The sequence below is a fragment of the Harpia harpyja genome, chromosome 7 (assembly GCF_026419915.1).
Source record: "Harpia harpyja isolate bHarHar1 chromosome 7, bHarHar1 primary haplotype, whole genome shotgun sequence".
In the NCBI taxonomy this organism is placed as follows: Eukaryota; Metazoa; Chordata; class Aves; order Accipitriformes; family Accipitridae; genus Harpia; species Harpia harpyja.
In genome coordinates this window covers 25,216,345-25,234,431 of record NC_068946.1, presented here as the reverse complement: position 1 = coordinate 25,234,431, position 18,087 = coordinate 25,216,345, and the positions used below count along the sequence as shown (strand labels likewise).

Here is an 18,087-nt window from a genome sequence, read left to right as displayed (position 1 = left end):
AAATAGATCGAGACACCTATTATGCTGTTTAAAAAGTTTTAGGCATGACTTTAGCAACATAAGTTTAACAAGTGAGATGTGCTTTGAATATCTTGCTGAATCAGGGCTCATACCTAAAGTTAATATGTTCTGTCTGTTTTCCTAGACTTCTGTAGTCTTGAACTTCTCAAAATTTTTTCAGATTGAAATAGTGAATCTCCACCAAATCACATAGTTCAATGTCATCTCAAAGGAATATCTCATTATAAATGAGAGGAGAGTCATTGTAATTTTTGTAGAAATGCAAATAAAACCTGTACAGAGTCTCTTTACTACTTTTTATAATTATTAATGTAGGGGTGTGAAATTAAAACAGATTATGGACCTTTATTGCACACGCTGGCTGAGTTTGGATGGCTTCTGACCTGTGTCCTGCCTACACCTATCATACGACATGACAGGTACCCAAACAATAGATTATGGCATTTTTGGTGTATACTTCTTAGAATTATCAAGTGATTACTTGCATACTTAAATGTAAAAGGAAGAAAAATACTAATAACGTTAACTTCATATAAAATTTGAGATGTAAGTAGCATTATGGTGGAATCTTTTTTACCACACTGTTTTAGGACTACTGACTTGAGTGAGTTTCAAACTAGATCAATAATCCTAAATTTAAAATACAATGTTTATATCTAAAATTAAAGGTTTTATTTAGGAAACTTTTTATCACATACCCAGTCTCTGGCAGTGGAGCAGCAATGGGGTTACTCATATATGCTTCAAGTTTAAACAAGTGTTGAAATGTTTCACTAATTTAGGACCTTGGTGAATGACTGGTTGAGACTATATAAGAAGTCATGTTGTCACAAGACAGTCATGCAGTATTTATTGCAAATTAGGGAGGAGAATGTGCTAATCCAGCAAGTTATTGGGCTGTTTCTCTTCTTCTTTAATGTAGGTATTATGTTTCATTTCAAGTACAGTACCAAACTACTGGATTTCAGTTCTCTGATTGTAAAATTTATTTAGATGACTGAGGGTGCTCTATATACATAAGAGCAGCTAAATAGCAGACCTGGATCCCCTACAAGGTTCGGGGGGGGGGGGGGGGGTGTTTATTTTTAACAACAACAAAAAATACTCTGCTTTTCTTCACGGTATCAAGCTAAAAAATGGCAAATGAAACACTGGATTAAGCATACACCTCTTTTCTCTCTCTCCCTCTTTTTTTTTCTTTTTTTTTTTTTTTAAATTCTTCTTTCATTAGATTAAGATTGCCAAGGTTTGAAAACAAGCAAATGTACTGAGGCATGGCTTAGGGCTCATTAAGGACAATGGAAAGAGTGGGTCACTTGAGTAATCTTTGGATCCAGACCTCACTGTATTAAATCAAGACAGCATGAAAAAGGGCGTGAATGAAAGGTTCTAAGAGAACTGCTCCAAGAAAGTGGAATTTTGTTCAAGTGATTTGACATAATTAAATCAACTCACCCACGTGAGAAGGAGGTTTTACTGGTCAGGAAATAGGTGTTGGGGTTTTTTTGGCTGTGTTTTTTATAATAGTTGATTTTAACCAACTGCTTAAATGCAAAGACAGAAGAAATTGTGGTAAAACAGTATGGCACGTTCTTCTTTTTTTGGTTTTTTTTAAGGGTCTCTGTATGTTTTGTTTTCTTTGAAATTTGTGAAATTCTGAACTTGTAAAGCTCTTGCTCTGGAGAGAAGCAGTTCTCAGAATATGAAACAAAATGGTTATCCTTTAATTCATTTCTTCAAACAAAATTTTGTAGTCTAAGCGTATATTACCTTTGAACATGGTGACTTGTAAGGGTACGTGAACTGCTGAGCCTGGTTTTCATAAACAGCTGAAATTTTTGGCCGTATCTTAGAGTTTGAGAGTGAGCCTTCAGGATGTGCATCTAATTCTTGAAGGGTGTGAGTGGACAATGGGAGAGAGAGATTTTAGTAGTCATGGTGTGCTTTGGGTCACAGGATGAGAGCGAGGTTTTAACCTCATACCTCTTCTATCCCACAAGCAGTGTAACTGTACCCATCCCTGTAGGGTTTGGACAGGGTCAAGATTGTCCTGAGCAGCTGCTGGTCAACCACTCAGTGACTATCCGTCTGCGCTTGCAGCAGGCAAAATGATGCTATTTCGTACCTCGTAGATTGCAGAGCAAAGGCAGTGCCATTTAAAAGAAGGCAAATGCTATACGAAAAAAATAGGAAAAAGTGCTCTAGGAAGTGCTAACTGATTCATTAGGCTGGACCTGTTCCTTGAATTAGTAAGAAGGTAATATACCAGCCAGATATTTAAGTTGCACTAGATGTCTGAAGCAGCGTTGCCTCCCAGATGCGAAACAACCAGCCCATTAATAGCTGGGATCGTGCAAAAGGGGGTTGTATCCTGGCCAAATATGAAGTTGGATTCATTTTGTATGAATTTTGTTACACTAGAATAATATAGACTAATAAAAAGCATTTGTTTTCCGGCCTAAATGGTTAGGTAGGTGTCTGCATGAATTGTCTAATACTTGTTGTCCTAGTGTGGCTTGTGAGATATTTTTGGAAGAAATATGATAAATCATGTTTTGTGTGCCTGTAGTATCTCTCTCTCATATACAGCTATTCAATTTTCTTTTAAAAAATAAAAAAAAAAAGCCTGTGAACAAGAATTCCTAATTAGGAATTAAGAATTCTTAAGAGTCAAAAAAAGAATGTGTTTCTGTCCTGATCAGCTAAGTAGCGATTGATAAATACTATTTTTAGGCGTTGATGTTGGTATTTAAAGAGGAGAAGAAATTCCTGGATGGTTACTGGGTGTCCGATATGAAAGATGCCATTACTGTGGTGGTGGATTATCCTAGGAATGCAAGTTAAATATCTCAATAAAGAAGGACACTTTATGCTGCTGAACAGCTGGTCTTTTCCCAGACTTGAAACTCTGACCTCAAAACCCAGCCTGAATATTAACGGCCTTCAGAAACACTGAAAAAATGAGCAACATTTGGGGATGATCTGGCTAATTCATGTTTTCATATTTATTTTTTAAAAAGAATTTGTACAAAGTATTTAAAGAAAATTCTATCTAAGAATAAAATGTTAGCAGGGCAGCCTGCTCCCCATTTTCATTCACCGTAGTATTTTACTCTCTTCTCTGTCTTCATCTTCTTCTAATTTATTGCAAAACTTTCCCTCATCTGAGGTCTTCTGTGATCTGTTCCTAGCCATTATGCCCACTGCTTGTCTGCAGACAAAGAGTGTGACCAACGGGCTAACAGGTTCTGTGGTGTGACAGGATTGTCATGCACTGATGTGTTCCTTTTTTGGTTTTTACATTATTAGGATTTGAAACAGCTTAAAAAACACCAGGCTGTCTTGTCTGTTCCTGTGTGGTTTTTTGTTGTTCTTAAGTTTTTCTTTTTTACAGATGTTCCTCTCCATAAAATAAAATGTCCTGTTGCGTGGAGTGTCATGCTACGTGATAGCTGAATGTCATGGATCACTGGCAGGCAGGGGCAGTGGTCTGTAGGCCTATTTAGTCCTTTAGCTCCTACCTCAATGGCTAAATCATGTTGGATTTCCTTGAGAAATGTTATCTTTGCTGTTATGAATAGAGCAACGGTATACATCATATTCTTGAAATATGCAGAGTTGCTATTTTGTGCAATTTTGTTTGAAAAATAAGCGTTGTGGGTTTTGGGATGGTTTTTTTGGTCAGCACGCTATAAACCCACAGAAGTTCCCCTCTTCTGTCAGTGATTCTCTTTTCCAGGGATATGAGAAAACAAGAGCGTGAAAATAAAAGTGCATATGATGCAATGTTTGTTGTATCCATCCATATCTTGGGTATTTAAATTTTGTCAGCAGTGAATAAAGATTGGTTTTGGCCAAAAAAGAATACAAGACAGATCCATAATACTAGTGACCTAAAGAGCCTCCTGCGTTATATACAACTCCTACTTGCTAGGTAAATGTCTTCAAGACAAGAATTTTACAGTAATTATGGCAAGTTCAGAAGCTATAATACCAAGGATAAAATTAATAGTCCATTTAGGAGATAAATTTGGTGAGTGGAAAAAAATATGTTAGAAGATACTTAGCTGGTAACTTGGTGCGACTGCAGTTACTAATATGATATTATCATGAGTTTGTAGAATTTCATACGTGTGTGGTCTAAAATTAGAATTATTTCTAAGGCTTTTTAAATTTTTCATTAAACAGATCCTCTAAGCAAGGAGACTTACTATCCCAGCCTGGTGTCTATCTCATAACTGAAAGTCTAGCTGCTCTGCGATTCCAAAGGAGTGCAAAACTTTATTTTGGGAAATGCAAGAAAACCTGAATCGGTTAAAAGAATTTATCATCTTGCTCCTTTTGTTCATTTCACAGAAAATTTTGTCTAACCCTAATTCTAAGTGCTTTGTATATAAAATGCTCATGTATAAAAAAAAAAAATAGATCTGTAAAAATCAGAGCCGTTGGCAGTACTACTTAGCTTCTAGCTTAATGATTGTTTTGGGGGACTTATTATATACATGTAAGAGGACAAATTTATTGCCCATACAGCATAAGCAGACAAGCAAATTGCTGGGGTTTTAACAAAAGAGTCTCTGTTGCTCTTCATCCCTCTTAAAAGAAGAGACAGGAAAAAGGCTTCAGCAGCCTTACTCTGCAGTGACCTTTATTTCCCCTCACTGATTACTGTAGTCCCTGAAAATGGGCAAGGCAGACTGTCTACAAGGGCTGGAAAGCAGGCAGGCAAATCCAGTGCAAAAACACTGACTTTGCAGTTATGAATTTATCATGACAAACTACTTCATCTAAGTTTTCAAAATGCCCTGACTTACGAGGCAAAGAGGGAAGGGGGAAATGTGAGGGAAGCTATGGAGTGGCTTGCTCTAAGCGCTTTTTCTCATTTAAATTCTGTGGAAATCCCACTGTCATTGAGTTCTTTGTGAATTAAGCTCATAGCTGCTTTGTCGTGTGCAGCATTTTAATAAGGTCAGACTTAGAAAATTGTTAATTTACTTATTGTCTACTCACCATCATGTCCTTTCTCTGTTCTAGTAGAATTTGTACAAGCTGTAGCTTAATGTTTGGGTTTTTTTCTTTTCTCTGAAGGAATGCAGACACTGTTACAAAATAAGCCCTAGGGTCTTCCCCATGCTGGGGACTGTGCTCAGCCTTCTCGCTTAGAAGAGAGATTTCCCAGTTGACATTATCAAAACAGACATAACTGAAGCAGGGAGAGGTATCTAGCCAAGTGGAATAAGGTTGCAGGATTGCTGATTTCCTTGTCATGACATAAAATCGTAACACATTTTCTTTTAATGAATGCAAATAGCGAGGTAGGGACTCTCAGAGCAGGAAACCTTGTTAACTTAAGGAAACTAATGAGTTCGTTCTCCTGCTTCCTTGTTTCCCCCACAAGCTGGAGTTTAAGATAGTTCTCTATTCTCCTCCAAGGAAGACATGCAAAGATATGCTATGACCTGAGTTCATCTGGACTGAAAGGAAGATTGTGAGGGGCCAAACACCATCACAAAACCATCATCGCTGACTGTTGATCAGATGTAGTGGAGTATGCTGGGAATCGTGCAGTTTTGTGTACTTTCTCAGAGCTCACTTCCAGAAGCTCTACTGGGGTAGGCTGTTCACAAGCTCTTCCCGATCTCATAGGAACAGTTTTAATCCCTGGTTTTTCTTGGAGCAAGTCCCTAATGTTAAATATAAATTAATTCTATCAGTCCTAGCACTGGCATGAAACATGAATCAGTTCATCTCAACTTTATGTGTGTGGTTGTTAAGATTGTGACATACCTATGCTGAAGTACAAGCGTACGTTATTGTAGTAGTTCTTTCTGTAATGTTATGCATAATAATACTGTTTTGTAATTTATAGAATCATAGATACTCAAATGAACTCACTACATGTCTCTCTTGTGTTTCTATCTTGCCACTTTTCTTTAGTGCATTCTTAAATCCGTAGTCACTCTTCTGCCAAAGTATTTCAGTGTCCTTCCTTTATATGCATAAAGACCTCATTGAATACTGCCCAGAAGTAGGAGTTCAGGGGAGAAGAAGAGTTTATCAAAATGTAGTATCTGATATTTAGAAGAGCACAGGAATTTTTTAAACCCTCCCATCCTAGAGCTCTGGTCTTGAAATTCTTGCAGTCTTTCAGTGCCACTGAGTGGGGCTTTATAGTACATATGCAATCAGTGTGCTGACCTGTATTTCTGATGGAAAGGTGATGAAAATAAATACATAAAAACTTCCAGAGTCACTGGTATCACCGGTACTAAAAGAGTGTAACACTTCTGAAACATTGTATCAGTAACACCTGACTTGGTCTTGAGGAACAACTTCGCCTTTTCACATTTGTTTTTCTAAAAGTATTTCCTTTTGAAAAACAGTTCACGGTGCTTCTTTAAATTATATCTACCACAACAGTATCAACATTTCTAAAAGTTCCAGGACTAAAAACTGAAGTTCCTCCTTCATTTTTTTTTCTCTTTTATTTCTCTTACTACTATATTCTCTTGTCCTTCCTGTGTGTGTGCCTCCCATGTACAAAATGGCCAGTGTCATTTATCTTACTATGGATGCAGAGCTTATAAAAACTGAGCTGAGTCCTTTTATCCATGGGTGGTGAGACAGCAAGCTTATCCCACTGTGTCAGTTAGATGTCACGTTACAACCAGAGAACATCTTTTAGTTAGCAGTAAAGAATGTTACTTCCCAAGTTTTACACCACAAATCAATGAGATATTTGTTGAAGCTGTGGATCTATTGAGATTGGGCCTACTTGTTGTGCCGTTAATAGGTAGTAGTATGTTGCTGTATATTTGAGAGTGAAGATTAGGTGAAAGAAAGACTCTTTGAGGTTTACTTCAGTCATAAAGGTGCAGACTTTGATTAAAAGTACAAGCTCTGGTACTTAAACTTTCAAGAGCAGACATATTAAATAACTCTAATCATAGTAATAAAAAATTTTTTTTCTATACTTATTTTTGTGTACAACACCTTAACCCAGCTCAATGCTTCTGTGTTTTAGTTTTTTTAAAATGTGATTACAGAACTGTTCAGGAATTAATAAACCAGTTAATGCTTGGTAGTCTATCCTCTTCTCACTCATGGACTTACGTACACACAACTTACAGTGGACTCTGAAAGGTATGAACGTCTTACAGTAACTTATTGCCTTTAAAATATTGAAACAATTTTCTTTAAATTTTAGTGAAGGAAATCTGGCCACAAAGCAAGTCATTTTTCTTCAGAGACCTGTTATGTGGAATTCTGCTGTCCCCACACCAGAGGTGAGTAACATGTTTATGGTATGAATATAAACAAATTAGTACTTCACATAATGGTTAGGTGCAGAAACAAACTAGACTTCAAAATTAAGGGGAAAAAAGTGGCAGAAGAGGGTGTCACTTGAAACAGGTTCAAGTTTGTGGAGGGCTTTTGCAGCTGAACTCATTTTTTTCTCAGCTGTGTACCTCTTAAGCCATAGAGAAAAGCATAAGCATGCTAAAAACCTGTTTTGTGCTGAGAAATTACTGTGTCTCAGGTGGATCAGGTTGGCTACATTACAAGTATTTCTTTAGAAGTCTTCAGGAAGTCTTAAATGTTCCGATTCAAATCCTGGATGTGTTGCACATGAAAAAGAAAACATTTTCTTTTTACCTCCAAAACGTCTACTTTGACACTTGTAGAAGAATGCAAGTGTCAAGCTGTGCAAGGGATACTGTAATCTGGAGGTTAACAGGGTGAAGGGGTGTTAGCTGTTGCTGCATGAATATGTGTGACAGAAATAGAGGGTTTAAAATTCTTGCAGCTGGACCTCAACAACTCCTTGTCCCTTTTCAGTGAGGCTCCCATAATAGTGGTTGTATACAAGTGCTTTGAGGATTAAGTAACTGGCAGTTGTCACCGCGTTCTGTTCAGAGTCAAGGTCACAACAGTTATTGCACCTGTATAGCTCTATAGTAAATACTGCTGTGGCCAGAGGATGAACTACTGATAGGCTCTTCTTTGCCAAGTCTGTCAACATCCTGTGGTAGATTTTAATTTTTGTTATTTCTGTTTTTTAATGGCCATGCAACCTTTCTCTAATCAACATGGCTTTCCTGTGATAGTCTTACGCAGCTGTGAAAACTATGGATGTTCTCACTCATGTCCAACACCAGAGTAGTAACTTTACAAACTTTGTCATTCGTGGTATTATATACTATTATAAGGCAATGATATTTCTTCTTTCTCTATCTGTATAAATGGTTCCATGAGTCTCTAAATTTTTTGTATTCATGTTTGATCTTTCTCCATCCTTTTTACCTTCTATCCAGTCTGTTACCATCACCTGTATTTTCTTCTGCTTAGTGTTTCTAAAATACACTCTCCCTTTTTTTGTTCTTCTCCAGGCTTTTGCTTATCTCCAGCCTAACTTCCTTCTCACTGTGTCCCCTGATAATTACTACTTCCATGCCTGGAAGAACTGCATTCAACATGCACAATGAAAGTCCTGTTTTATTTTTTGTCTCTACTGCCATCTCAATTCCCAGCTAGTTCTTGTACACTATCTATAATTTATTTCCTCGTTTACAAAATTTGAGCTTCCACTTTTTTCTCTTCAGTGTTCTGTATAGTCTCCCTTGCCAGTGTCTTAACTTCCTCTTCCATTCATACCCTCTTCTAAATTCTGCCAGTTCCTCATACAATTTTTTCCTTTAATTTCCCCCTGTGTACCAAGCATCTTCAGCTTTTAGCTTTCAGAGCTTCTGACCCCTGCTCTCCTGCCTGACTTCGTAGTCTTTACATTCTTTCCTAATACATTTCTGAAAGTATGTTTTGGAACTTAATTTTGGTATCAGTATCGTAAATATATAAAACCTTATTATGTCAGTCATTATCAAAGTAAGTCATACTTTTCCTGATGCTTCCCTACCTATACTCTGTATAATAAGGGCATGGACTCCTGATACAAATACTCTTTCCTTGGTAAGGCACGTTATTTCCAACTGTAAGTGTCTCTTAAAAGGCAGCATAACTACATGGGACAAGTTAGAATGGTTAAGACTGGATTCTGCCAAGAGATGTAATACAAACCAGTTCTGTAAAAACATTCAGTCTGAGGAATTGATGAATCTTTGAGATGTGGTTTAAATTAAAAATAGGAAGCATTATGCTCACAGTTTAAATTCTCTCACCCAATTGTGAGGTGATCAGCAGCTTTTGTTTATACAAATAACATGGTGTGTTTTGTAGTTAGTGTTTTACTTCGTTGTAATGGGAAACCTTTTGACTTAAGCATTAACATACTGGAAGTAAACAAGAAATAGCTGATTTGTAGCCATTTACATCAGGATTACTGTGTTTAAAATCTGAGCAAACTTAATATCTAAATGTGCTCTTTAAGTACCAGTGAATGTTTTACTTCTTCACCAGGAAATTTCAGTATGCTGAGGTCATTTTAGCATGGGATAAATAGGTAGTTCAGGCTGAAGCTGAAACATTTAGCAGTGTAACATTTTCCTTCTATTTTTCTAATTAGGTTGTTTTTCCCCTAAATTTTAATCTTTTTATTTCATTGCTTTTTTACCGAAATGTCTGAATTGGCAAACAATATGCTACCTTCATTACAATTTAAATTCATAGATTTGTTAGTAATTCCTAACTGGTATAGAATGTCATGCTAGCTTTGCATTGAGTAGCTAGATTTCAGGTGCAAAACAAGCTACTGAAATTTGAAAGCATTAACTTTTGCTCTAGAAACTTAAATATGTTTATTTAAAATGTGCCCTGGACATTGATGACACGGCTGTACAACTTCAGCAAACCCTTGCAAACATTTTAGTAAAAACGTTTCATTCCTGTGATTCTATATTGTTGGGCATGACATTTTCATTTTCATTTGTACTGTGTATTTTTTCCTTGATATTCAAATTACATTAAAGTTGTTAAAAAAATATTCATGTCCACAACTTAAGATGTTTTTCAAACACAGAAGTACTTAAGATAGCTAAAACATTTTAAGTTCAAGAAGAAAAAAAATTGCATCACCATTTATGTTTATTTAAGCATATCCTTAGCATGTTTGCAATTCAGATACCTCAATAAGAATGCTACCTATGAGAGAGTCAAAATACAAAAGCCACAAGGCTCTTTCATCACTGAAATAAGAAAGCAGTCTCATGCAGGCCTTCTCAAACAGTTCACTGTCAAGCCTCCCAAGCCCTGATCACATCACTTTCCAGCTCTCCACAGTACAGCAGGGTCTGGCCATGGCAGGAGCTTTGCCCCACAGGCAGGTCCAGCTGTCGGACCTCTGTGACTTGCATTCTGAAGAATGGCAACATGGGTACGGGTTGCTTTGTGTAGTCAGGATTTTTTTTTTTTTTTTTTAAATTGTTGGGTCAAAGTTAGCATTGCCATTTCTACAGGAAGTTTTGCTTCAGTAAGAATTGACAGGAAAACCCCTATTACCTGGTCTTTTATTCCCACAGGGTCTCTTTTCTGAGGAGGGTATATTTTATGTCCTCACAGCTCATCTCTCTGCCGCCTTGTATATTCGTGGGATAGTGCATTATGACCTGGCTTGTGATTTATGTAATGGTTCAAAGGCCTGTTGGATTAGAAGGGCTATACTGTTTCAGTGGGCTCTTTATCACATACCATTTGCTTTTCTGAGAAAATAGTGCAGAGGAGATCCAAGATTGAACCACACACTGCTTGAAGGTTTTCTGGTTTTTTCTTTTCTCTTTTTTTCCTTTATTTCCCTTAAGCAGACTTCTCCATCCTCTTACCATGGCATCCAGGCAAAGCTTATTTCCTTCTGTTTCTCCTGAGGCAACACTATTTCCCCTTAGTCTAATTTCCCAATGTCTTCTGTAACAGCTTCCCTAAATACATTTCCTTTAGCCACAAGGGCCATTGTTTTTACTGTTTCAGAAGGGTTTGAGAAAAAACTTAGCAATGTATAGAAGGGGGACACAGAACTTGTGAGAGCATGGCAAAAACAGTTGTGGGGTGTTTTTGTTTTTAAAGTGTTTGCATTTGTGCAAATCCCCCTGCAAGAGTGCTTGCGTCTTTTACCCACCGAAACACAGCTCTGTGCTGAGGCTGGATTCCTTCTTAGCTAGTTGTCCTCCTTCTGTGGACAGGGCTGTGTCCCCTGGCAAAGCATCTCCTGGTTTAGCAGTGCTTGTGCTGACAGCAAGACTCCAGGCAGACAGCCAGGGCACTTCTGCCTTCCCAACTATGCTCCTCTGCTGTGACTCAAGGCCCTGACATTGCCTCTGGAGGTGCTGCATCATCACAGATCTTGAGTACCGTGGGTAGCTCCTGATGGTAAAATGAAATAAACCTTCTATTTATTTGTAATGCCTCAGAGGACCCTTAGCATAGTCTGATAGGTCTATTGTTTGCATAAATCACAATCTGCTGATTTTTCTTTTTGATATTGGCAGCCATCACTTCCGACAAGAAGCATGTCAGGAGATCCCAGTACTAATGTCAGACTGTATTTATACAGAGTTCTTCCTGTGCAAGGTCTCTTTAGACCCCCTCACAAATTGCTGTACAGGACAGCCACTGACTTCTATCTGTGTAGATGCACCATGTGGATTGAATGCAATTCTCAAGAAACTTGCCATTATCTGAGGAGGCCTCTGAAGGTCTTTAATGGCAGAACTGGAAAGACGGGAAAGCGTAGCACTCTCGCCACGAGATGGAACAGTGGGAAATCTTCAGTCCTATGAAGTGGTCAGATCACACTCTTAAAGAGCTCAATGTTGATGCAGTTTAATTCACATCTTTATCAAATGTTGCACTCTTGTTGAAGCTTCTAGACAGAACTGTGTTTGGGGAGATGATCAACATCATCTGACTTTCAGAACAGCTTGCAGATGAGGGCACTAGCCAGACATTGTACATGGTGGCATGGAGATATGTGAGCAAAGGAGAATGAATGTCTGGCTGCAGCAGTAGCTGGAGATGGTGGAGCTGTGTCAGCTGCATGTCCGCCACTGCCTGGCCCTGCCACCCCTCTGGGCAGGAGGGACCTCTGCACCTGAGAGGAAGCCGATGGCAGGAGCTGTGCCACCCTTGAGTGTTCATCCTTGCAGAGCACAAGAAAGGGCAGCACACACATGTGCCGTATGGCAGAAAGCATCAGAGTCAGGGTACATTAGACATGTACGTTAGGCACATAATGTGCTTCCTTCAAACAGCTGATTTTTAGCATGGGTTAAGATCTGTAAATCATTCCGGATCTGCCAAGTACTACATAAGAATCAAGCATTGTTGGAGTACCTTTTCTTAGCATTCATTTGTGCTTTCTTGAATCTTGACTATGTCCTGAATCTTCTTTGTCTGTCTTAAAATTTATTTATAGAGAACAAAACTGTATCTGTCGGAGCTTTTTCTCCAGAGGAGTTCATAGTTCAAACCAGAGTGTGAAATGCTGCCTTAGGTTAAAATGCAGCCAGCATTAAAGTCATGTATGACTCATTGCAAAGTGTTTGACTTTTTTTTTTTTTTTCCCCCCCTAAATAAGCTAACATTTAAACATCCTCTTGTATTTCAGAGGAAATCCTTAAGACAAGTTATTGGAGAGGAAAAAGGCAAAGTCTCTAGCAGAAGTGTTGGATTAGACACAGCTACTTCTCGCCCTGTAGAAATTGGACAACCACCTGATGAGTTTCACCTATCTCCATCTAAACAATGTTGGATCAAGGAGGGATCTTCCCAGTATGGAGGCTTTCCAGGATTCAGTAGCAGTGATGGAGTATTAAGGGAACTGGATGATGGACAATTTGACCAGGAAGATGGAGTCACTCAGGTCACATGTATGTGATAAAGTAAGTAACTGCATCAGATGGACATGTACAAAATTCACACAAATGTTAAAAAAAAAAAAAAAACAACAACAAACATACTACTTTAAATGCATTGGTATAATCCTATGACTTTTCCCAGACTCATTTTATATTTTTGGCTGTTTCTTTGTTGTGTTAATCCTACTGTAGTAATAATACTACTGCAAAATAATTTGGTTTTCTGTCTCTCTCTAATAGAGCAACTACATGACTCTGCTAACTTGTTAATGCTTTTGACAAGCAAGGAAGCAAATGCTGCAAAACAGTGACAGTTTGAATTGTGTAAGAGAGAAAGGAATGAGGATGTTTAGTATTTTCCACAAGCTGGAGGAGTGTGTTTTGTCTTTAAAGGGCGTTGTAAATATTGGTGGGCAAAACGAACTGTCTGGCTGTTGTTAAGTTTTAATGTAATTTTCACTTTACTTGCCTTGCATAAATTCAAAAGCCTAGAGAAATGTTAAGTCTTACACTAGAGCGTTAATAATGTAAGCTACATTCAGACTTGGTATGTGCAGAAAACCTCTGGAGGCTGTAGGCAGACACTTGTTCCTGTAATATAATTTCACCTATGCAGGTTTTTTACCAGGGTTCCTTGTACATCTAAGCCAAAAGCTATCTGAGCATATAGCTTGTATAATGATGTATTCATAATTTACTCATGAGTGGAAATGAAGAACCACTCACCCCCTGAAAGATAACTTGCAGTCTATGAAAAAGTAGTTTGAGAAACTCACTAAGAAGCATTGACAGCAAGGTGCACAATGATGGTGATAATACATAGGAGGAAGAAGTAAGCTAAACTTAATAGGCAATATTAGATCATAGACTATACAAATATGCTGATGTATATATAAAAAATTTCTCAGCTAAATGTATCTCAAACTGGGTAAAAAGTATTCAACTGCATCAAATACCAGAAAGAATGTTCAGAGTACAAGATGAAGTTGCTGTGCTTCCATCCTCACTGTGGGGAGGAGCTGCTTGCATTAAGGGAGGTTAACACTGGCAGGGTTCTGTGGGGAGAGGCATGAACAGGAATTATATTTATGCTGCTGTCTTGAAATTACATTTTACAGAGGAGAAGCTGAATACAAATCCATCTCCAGAAGGTAAACGTGATTGTAACTAAAAATTGCGTTTTTCAGTTAGTTTTAGAAGCAAAAACTATAAATATTCGTCATACTTAAGCTAATGGAAAATAATATGGTCAAAATGAGAAATCAGAACAGAACTGAGCAAATGTATTCACAACACTTTGCTCAATGTTTACAGTACAGGACGCACATCACCCAGGGATTTTGATACCTGTCCGTGCGTGTTGCACTGCAAACACTGAGAGAAATGTTGTGAATACATTTAACTACACCACCCCACTCCCCCGGGGTGGTATCCCACCAGCTGCCATGGGAGTCTCCCTGTCCACAGTGGTACATGCTGGCGCTAAACTCAGTGGGCAAATTAATGCAGTGACAGGAACACCAATAATTGACTCCAAACAAACACCCCAGGAGATGACCAGGATGGTGGAAGTCAGACTGCGATCTCGGTGGCAGGGAGCTGTGCAGAAAGAACATTGGCAGAAGCTGCTTATTTCCATAAGCAAAAAGTAACTCATGAAAGAAAAAAGTTACACCCGCTATGATAAGCAAAAGTAGTACAAAGCCTTAGTGCTGTTTCAATTTATTTTTACAAGGTGGGGGGCAGGGGAAACCCTTTCTACTTGCATGATTGTCATAGTGGGAGCTTGAAATTATTATTGCTTTGGAGCTGCTTCCCAATTTCATTATGAAATTGTTGTAGGCAGGCTTGTTGTTTATTTTTCACTCTGGAAGAGCAGCTCTAACAACTGTTTGTAGCAGGTTTGCGGCTTTTTTGAAAAAAAATTCCACAGCCCTGGAGCCAGAGACATTCCTTCAACTTCTTTTTTCCTATTGCACATTGTTTAAAAGGGCAGCTCCTCTTTTCTCACTTTAATTTCTTAGGAAAAATGCTGGCAGCCTGGCAAAATAGTTTGAGTGGTGACTGTTTTAAGAGCCAAATGCGTGGCAGTAGGGCAGGAGGAGGACTGCACGCACCACGGGGAGCGATGGGAGCGCAGGAGTACTTGTGATAGTAGGCACGGTAAGAAATCCATTCTTGCCAAGGCTTCTCTCCCTGCTTTCCCACCAGCCCCTCAAGGTCACAGATGTGGGGCATAAACCTCGTGTTCATTCTCTGTCTGGGGGCACCACATGGAGAAGGATCACCCCACTAATAGGGAGAGGGCTGGGCTGGGGTGGTGTTCCCCACACAGTCTGACCCAACCGCTGCTTTCTCATGCAGCCCACTACTCTGTGAGCAGCAGTCATCGTCACGCAGTTAGCAGGGATCTCCTCCGTGGTACACAGATGTGGAAAAAATTATGAAAATACATGTTATATCTGTTTCTGGCAGAAAGCCAAGTAACTCTAGCATATTAAAAATGGGGTAACAGCTGGTCTTGTGCAACTTGGAATATGTTGCTCTACTTTTAAAAGTATTTTTCATGAGTTATCTACAACTCTCATGCGTGTGCTTAATTTTTTAACTACTGGTGGTTGTCCATACAAGTCAAACCTGTAAAACCAGCAAAAATTGGTCAAAAAAACTAGCAATTCTGAATATTCCAAGTTAAAGCATTTAACGTATATCAAAGAAATTACCTTTTATAAAGCAGTAGCCCTGCTTAAGATGGTTAATAGGAGTGAACCCTAAAGCAAAACTGAACTACAACTATTTAAATAAGTTACAATGTATAAAGTAATAAATTGCACGCAGTTAATCTTTCTAGAATACATTAATCGGATAAAGAGAATTGTTTAACTTTTAACTGAGATCTTGTCATATCAGCTGTTGAGAATGCAGAAAATTCAAATAAATTAGTGTCTTTTTAAAAGAACTTTTCCCCTTACAATTAATGGGATGTACACAAGGGAGATTCTGTTTTGGAACAAGGGTAGAAACAGAGTATGCTCTGGATGTCCACAGGTACACTTTAGAATATCTCCACTTTTAGCAAGAAAGGTTTTTCTTCTTAAAATGAAATAAAGCTATATTGCTTTTCAGTAGCCCGGTTTTAACTGCGCTTTGGTCCTTGCTCTTGAATCTCACAGGTTTTGACTGTGCTGCAAACCTCTGAATTTCTTTCTAGTCTTTTTAATTCAGTGTAAATATGCTAAATTGTTTCCTCTGAAGGCACCCAGCAATTCCTATATAGTTAAGGACAGCTGGGTTTTTTTTAATGCCATTTGCCTCTCAGTATGTGAAATTGCCCCTGCTGCAGGAACATTAATCTAGATTGTTTCCCTAGCTCTCTATTGTCTTTCACCTCACAGGGCTACATGTAGGCTCTGTACTAGAAAAAAATAAACAAAATACAGTTCTTCACCTGGAAAAAAAAAGTCAACCTGACAGGAGCCAAGATAGGGATCTATAAAGTGAGTGCCATGGAGAGGGTATTCCTCAGCATTCTTTTTTTGATACAAGAACTCAAGAGAATCATGGAAGCGGTAAGTAGCAGCTTTGAAACAAATCATGGTATCTGCCCAGCTAACTGGAGAACTCCTTGCTGCAGGATGCTGTGTATAAAACTACATGGATTTAAAAAGTGACTGAAAAATTCCTGAAAGGAAAAACATTGCCCTATTCTCTCTGAAAGTCACTGAACCAGAAACTGTTGGGAGATTCTGAAAGCTGGTCTGACTGACTGCATGCTTATCCTGTTCTTTAGGTTATTGTAAGCACCAGTGCTTCAGCCCTGGTGGGCATGTAGCTGCGAGAGTGTTCTCGTGCTGCAGGGCTTTCTTTCAGAAATCAGGGAGAGTAACTTGCTTGCTCAGCCTGTGTGAGGACTGTGCAAGAATTATCTGACTTCACACACTAATTGAAGAACACAGAATAAACCACCTGTCTTCCTAGGGCATGGATGCTGAAACAAGTAATTGAGAATGCTTCTAAAACAAACTATAGAAAATCTTCTATTTTGTTCTTTGTAGTTAAAAATTCTGAAAGCCAACTATATCTTATTTGGAAAAGTGAGAAGGAGAGGGTGTGTTTTGGGTGTAGGGGATTCCAATTTAGGCTACTTGTTTTATCACCTGGGCTTACACAAACCAGAGCATTAAGGTATGCCTTTATTAGGGTTGTGATGAGCACTGTCTGTTAATTAAACTAAGTTTGTAAATCAGAAGAGCTGTCAGAAAGAGTAACTCTGGCAAGGGTTTTTTTTTTGTATGCTCCTATTATCTATATACACACACACACACACTGTTCAGTTTTCATTTTACCAGAACGTATTTTACATACTCATCTTTTTATTGGAAGAATTGCAAATCAAACTTAAAAGCATGAATGCATTTTCTGGCAAAAAAAGTAAGTACACTTATTTATTCAATAACAGGGCTTCAGTTAGGAGCCTGTGTGTCTGAAATGTAATAGAAAAGTCCCTTACCTGTATGTGACAGCAGAAATGCCCTGCAACTATTAGAAAGAAGAGATAGAAGGCAACCGATGCTGTTCATGAACCTCTGCAAAAGACTGTTTATACTTTTGTTTGGAGAGGAAATACTTTTCTAGAGTTTACAAGCAGGAAGACACTATCCACTGTAAAAAAAAAAAAAAAAAATGTTGTGCCCAGCTCATAATTGTCAGAACAATTTATTTACATACCTGGTCAACTGCAATAAACTGCTGCTTAACTTCACTGTTTCTGGTCTGTAAAATACTATTTTCTTTTTGTAAAGCTAAGATCTTTTCTATAGTTCTGATAGGAAGCTTCTCACCATTAAAAGCACTTACCAAATCAGCTACCAGTTTCTTTATTACATGTGTTGCACCCTGACTTTACTTGGGTTAGATCAATGTTACCTTTCCTCAAGCTAGAATTACTGTTTTGCAGTCTTGTCTGTACATCTGTACAGCTCACAAGGCAAAGCTTGTTAGACTTACTGGCATCTATTAAAAGCTGATCCCGTTTTCCTTGTTTTTAGTATATTAATCTTTTGAAGGTAAAAAGTGTTGTCTTGTCAATTCCCTATGGCTTAATTTAGAGAATAGTGTTAGTTAGGATTTAGATTTTTCTAAGCCAGATTCCTACATCAGAATTTAGATGACTGGTATGAATTAAAGAAGTGAACATTCCTGACTTCAGGTAGGCATAACTTGAAAGAGACAAAGTGGTTTAGAGGAACTGGTCTGGTGACAT

The 18,087-nt window shown here is 38.3% G+C and overlaps 1 protein-coding gene across 5 annotated transcripts in view; it reads left to right on the top strand.

The window, feature by feature from the left end:
* RFTN2 (raftlin family member 2) overlaps nucleotides 1-17,688 on the top strand; it is a 37,600-nt gene extending 19,912 nt beyond the window's left edge. For 4 of the 5 annotated variants that reach the window (XM_052792530.1, XM_052792534.1, XM_052792535.1 and 1 more), the window contains 3 exons: nucleotides 337-440; nucleotides 7,229-7,307; nucleotides 12,575-17,688. In XM_052792530.1, coding sequence (XP_052648490.1) covers nucleotides 337-440; nucleotides 7,229-7,307; nucleotides 12,575-12,844 — 453 coding nt within the window. In that variant the 3' untranslated portion in view covers nucleotides 12,845-17,688. The remainder of the gene's footprint in view (nucleotides 1-336; nucleotides 441-7,228; nucleotides 7,308-12,574) is intronic. The other variant, XM_052792532.1, reaches the window with a different exon arrangement.
* Nucleotides 17,689-18,087: the final 399 nt, after the last annotated feature.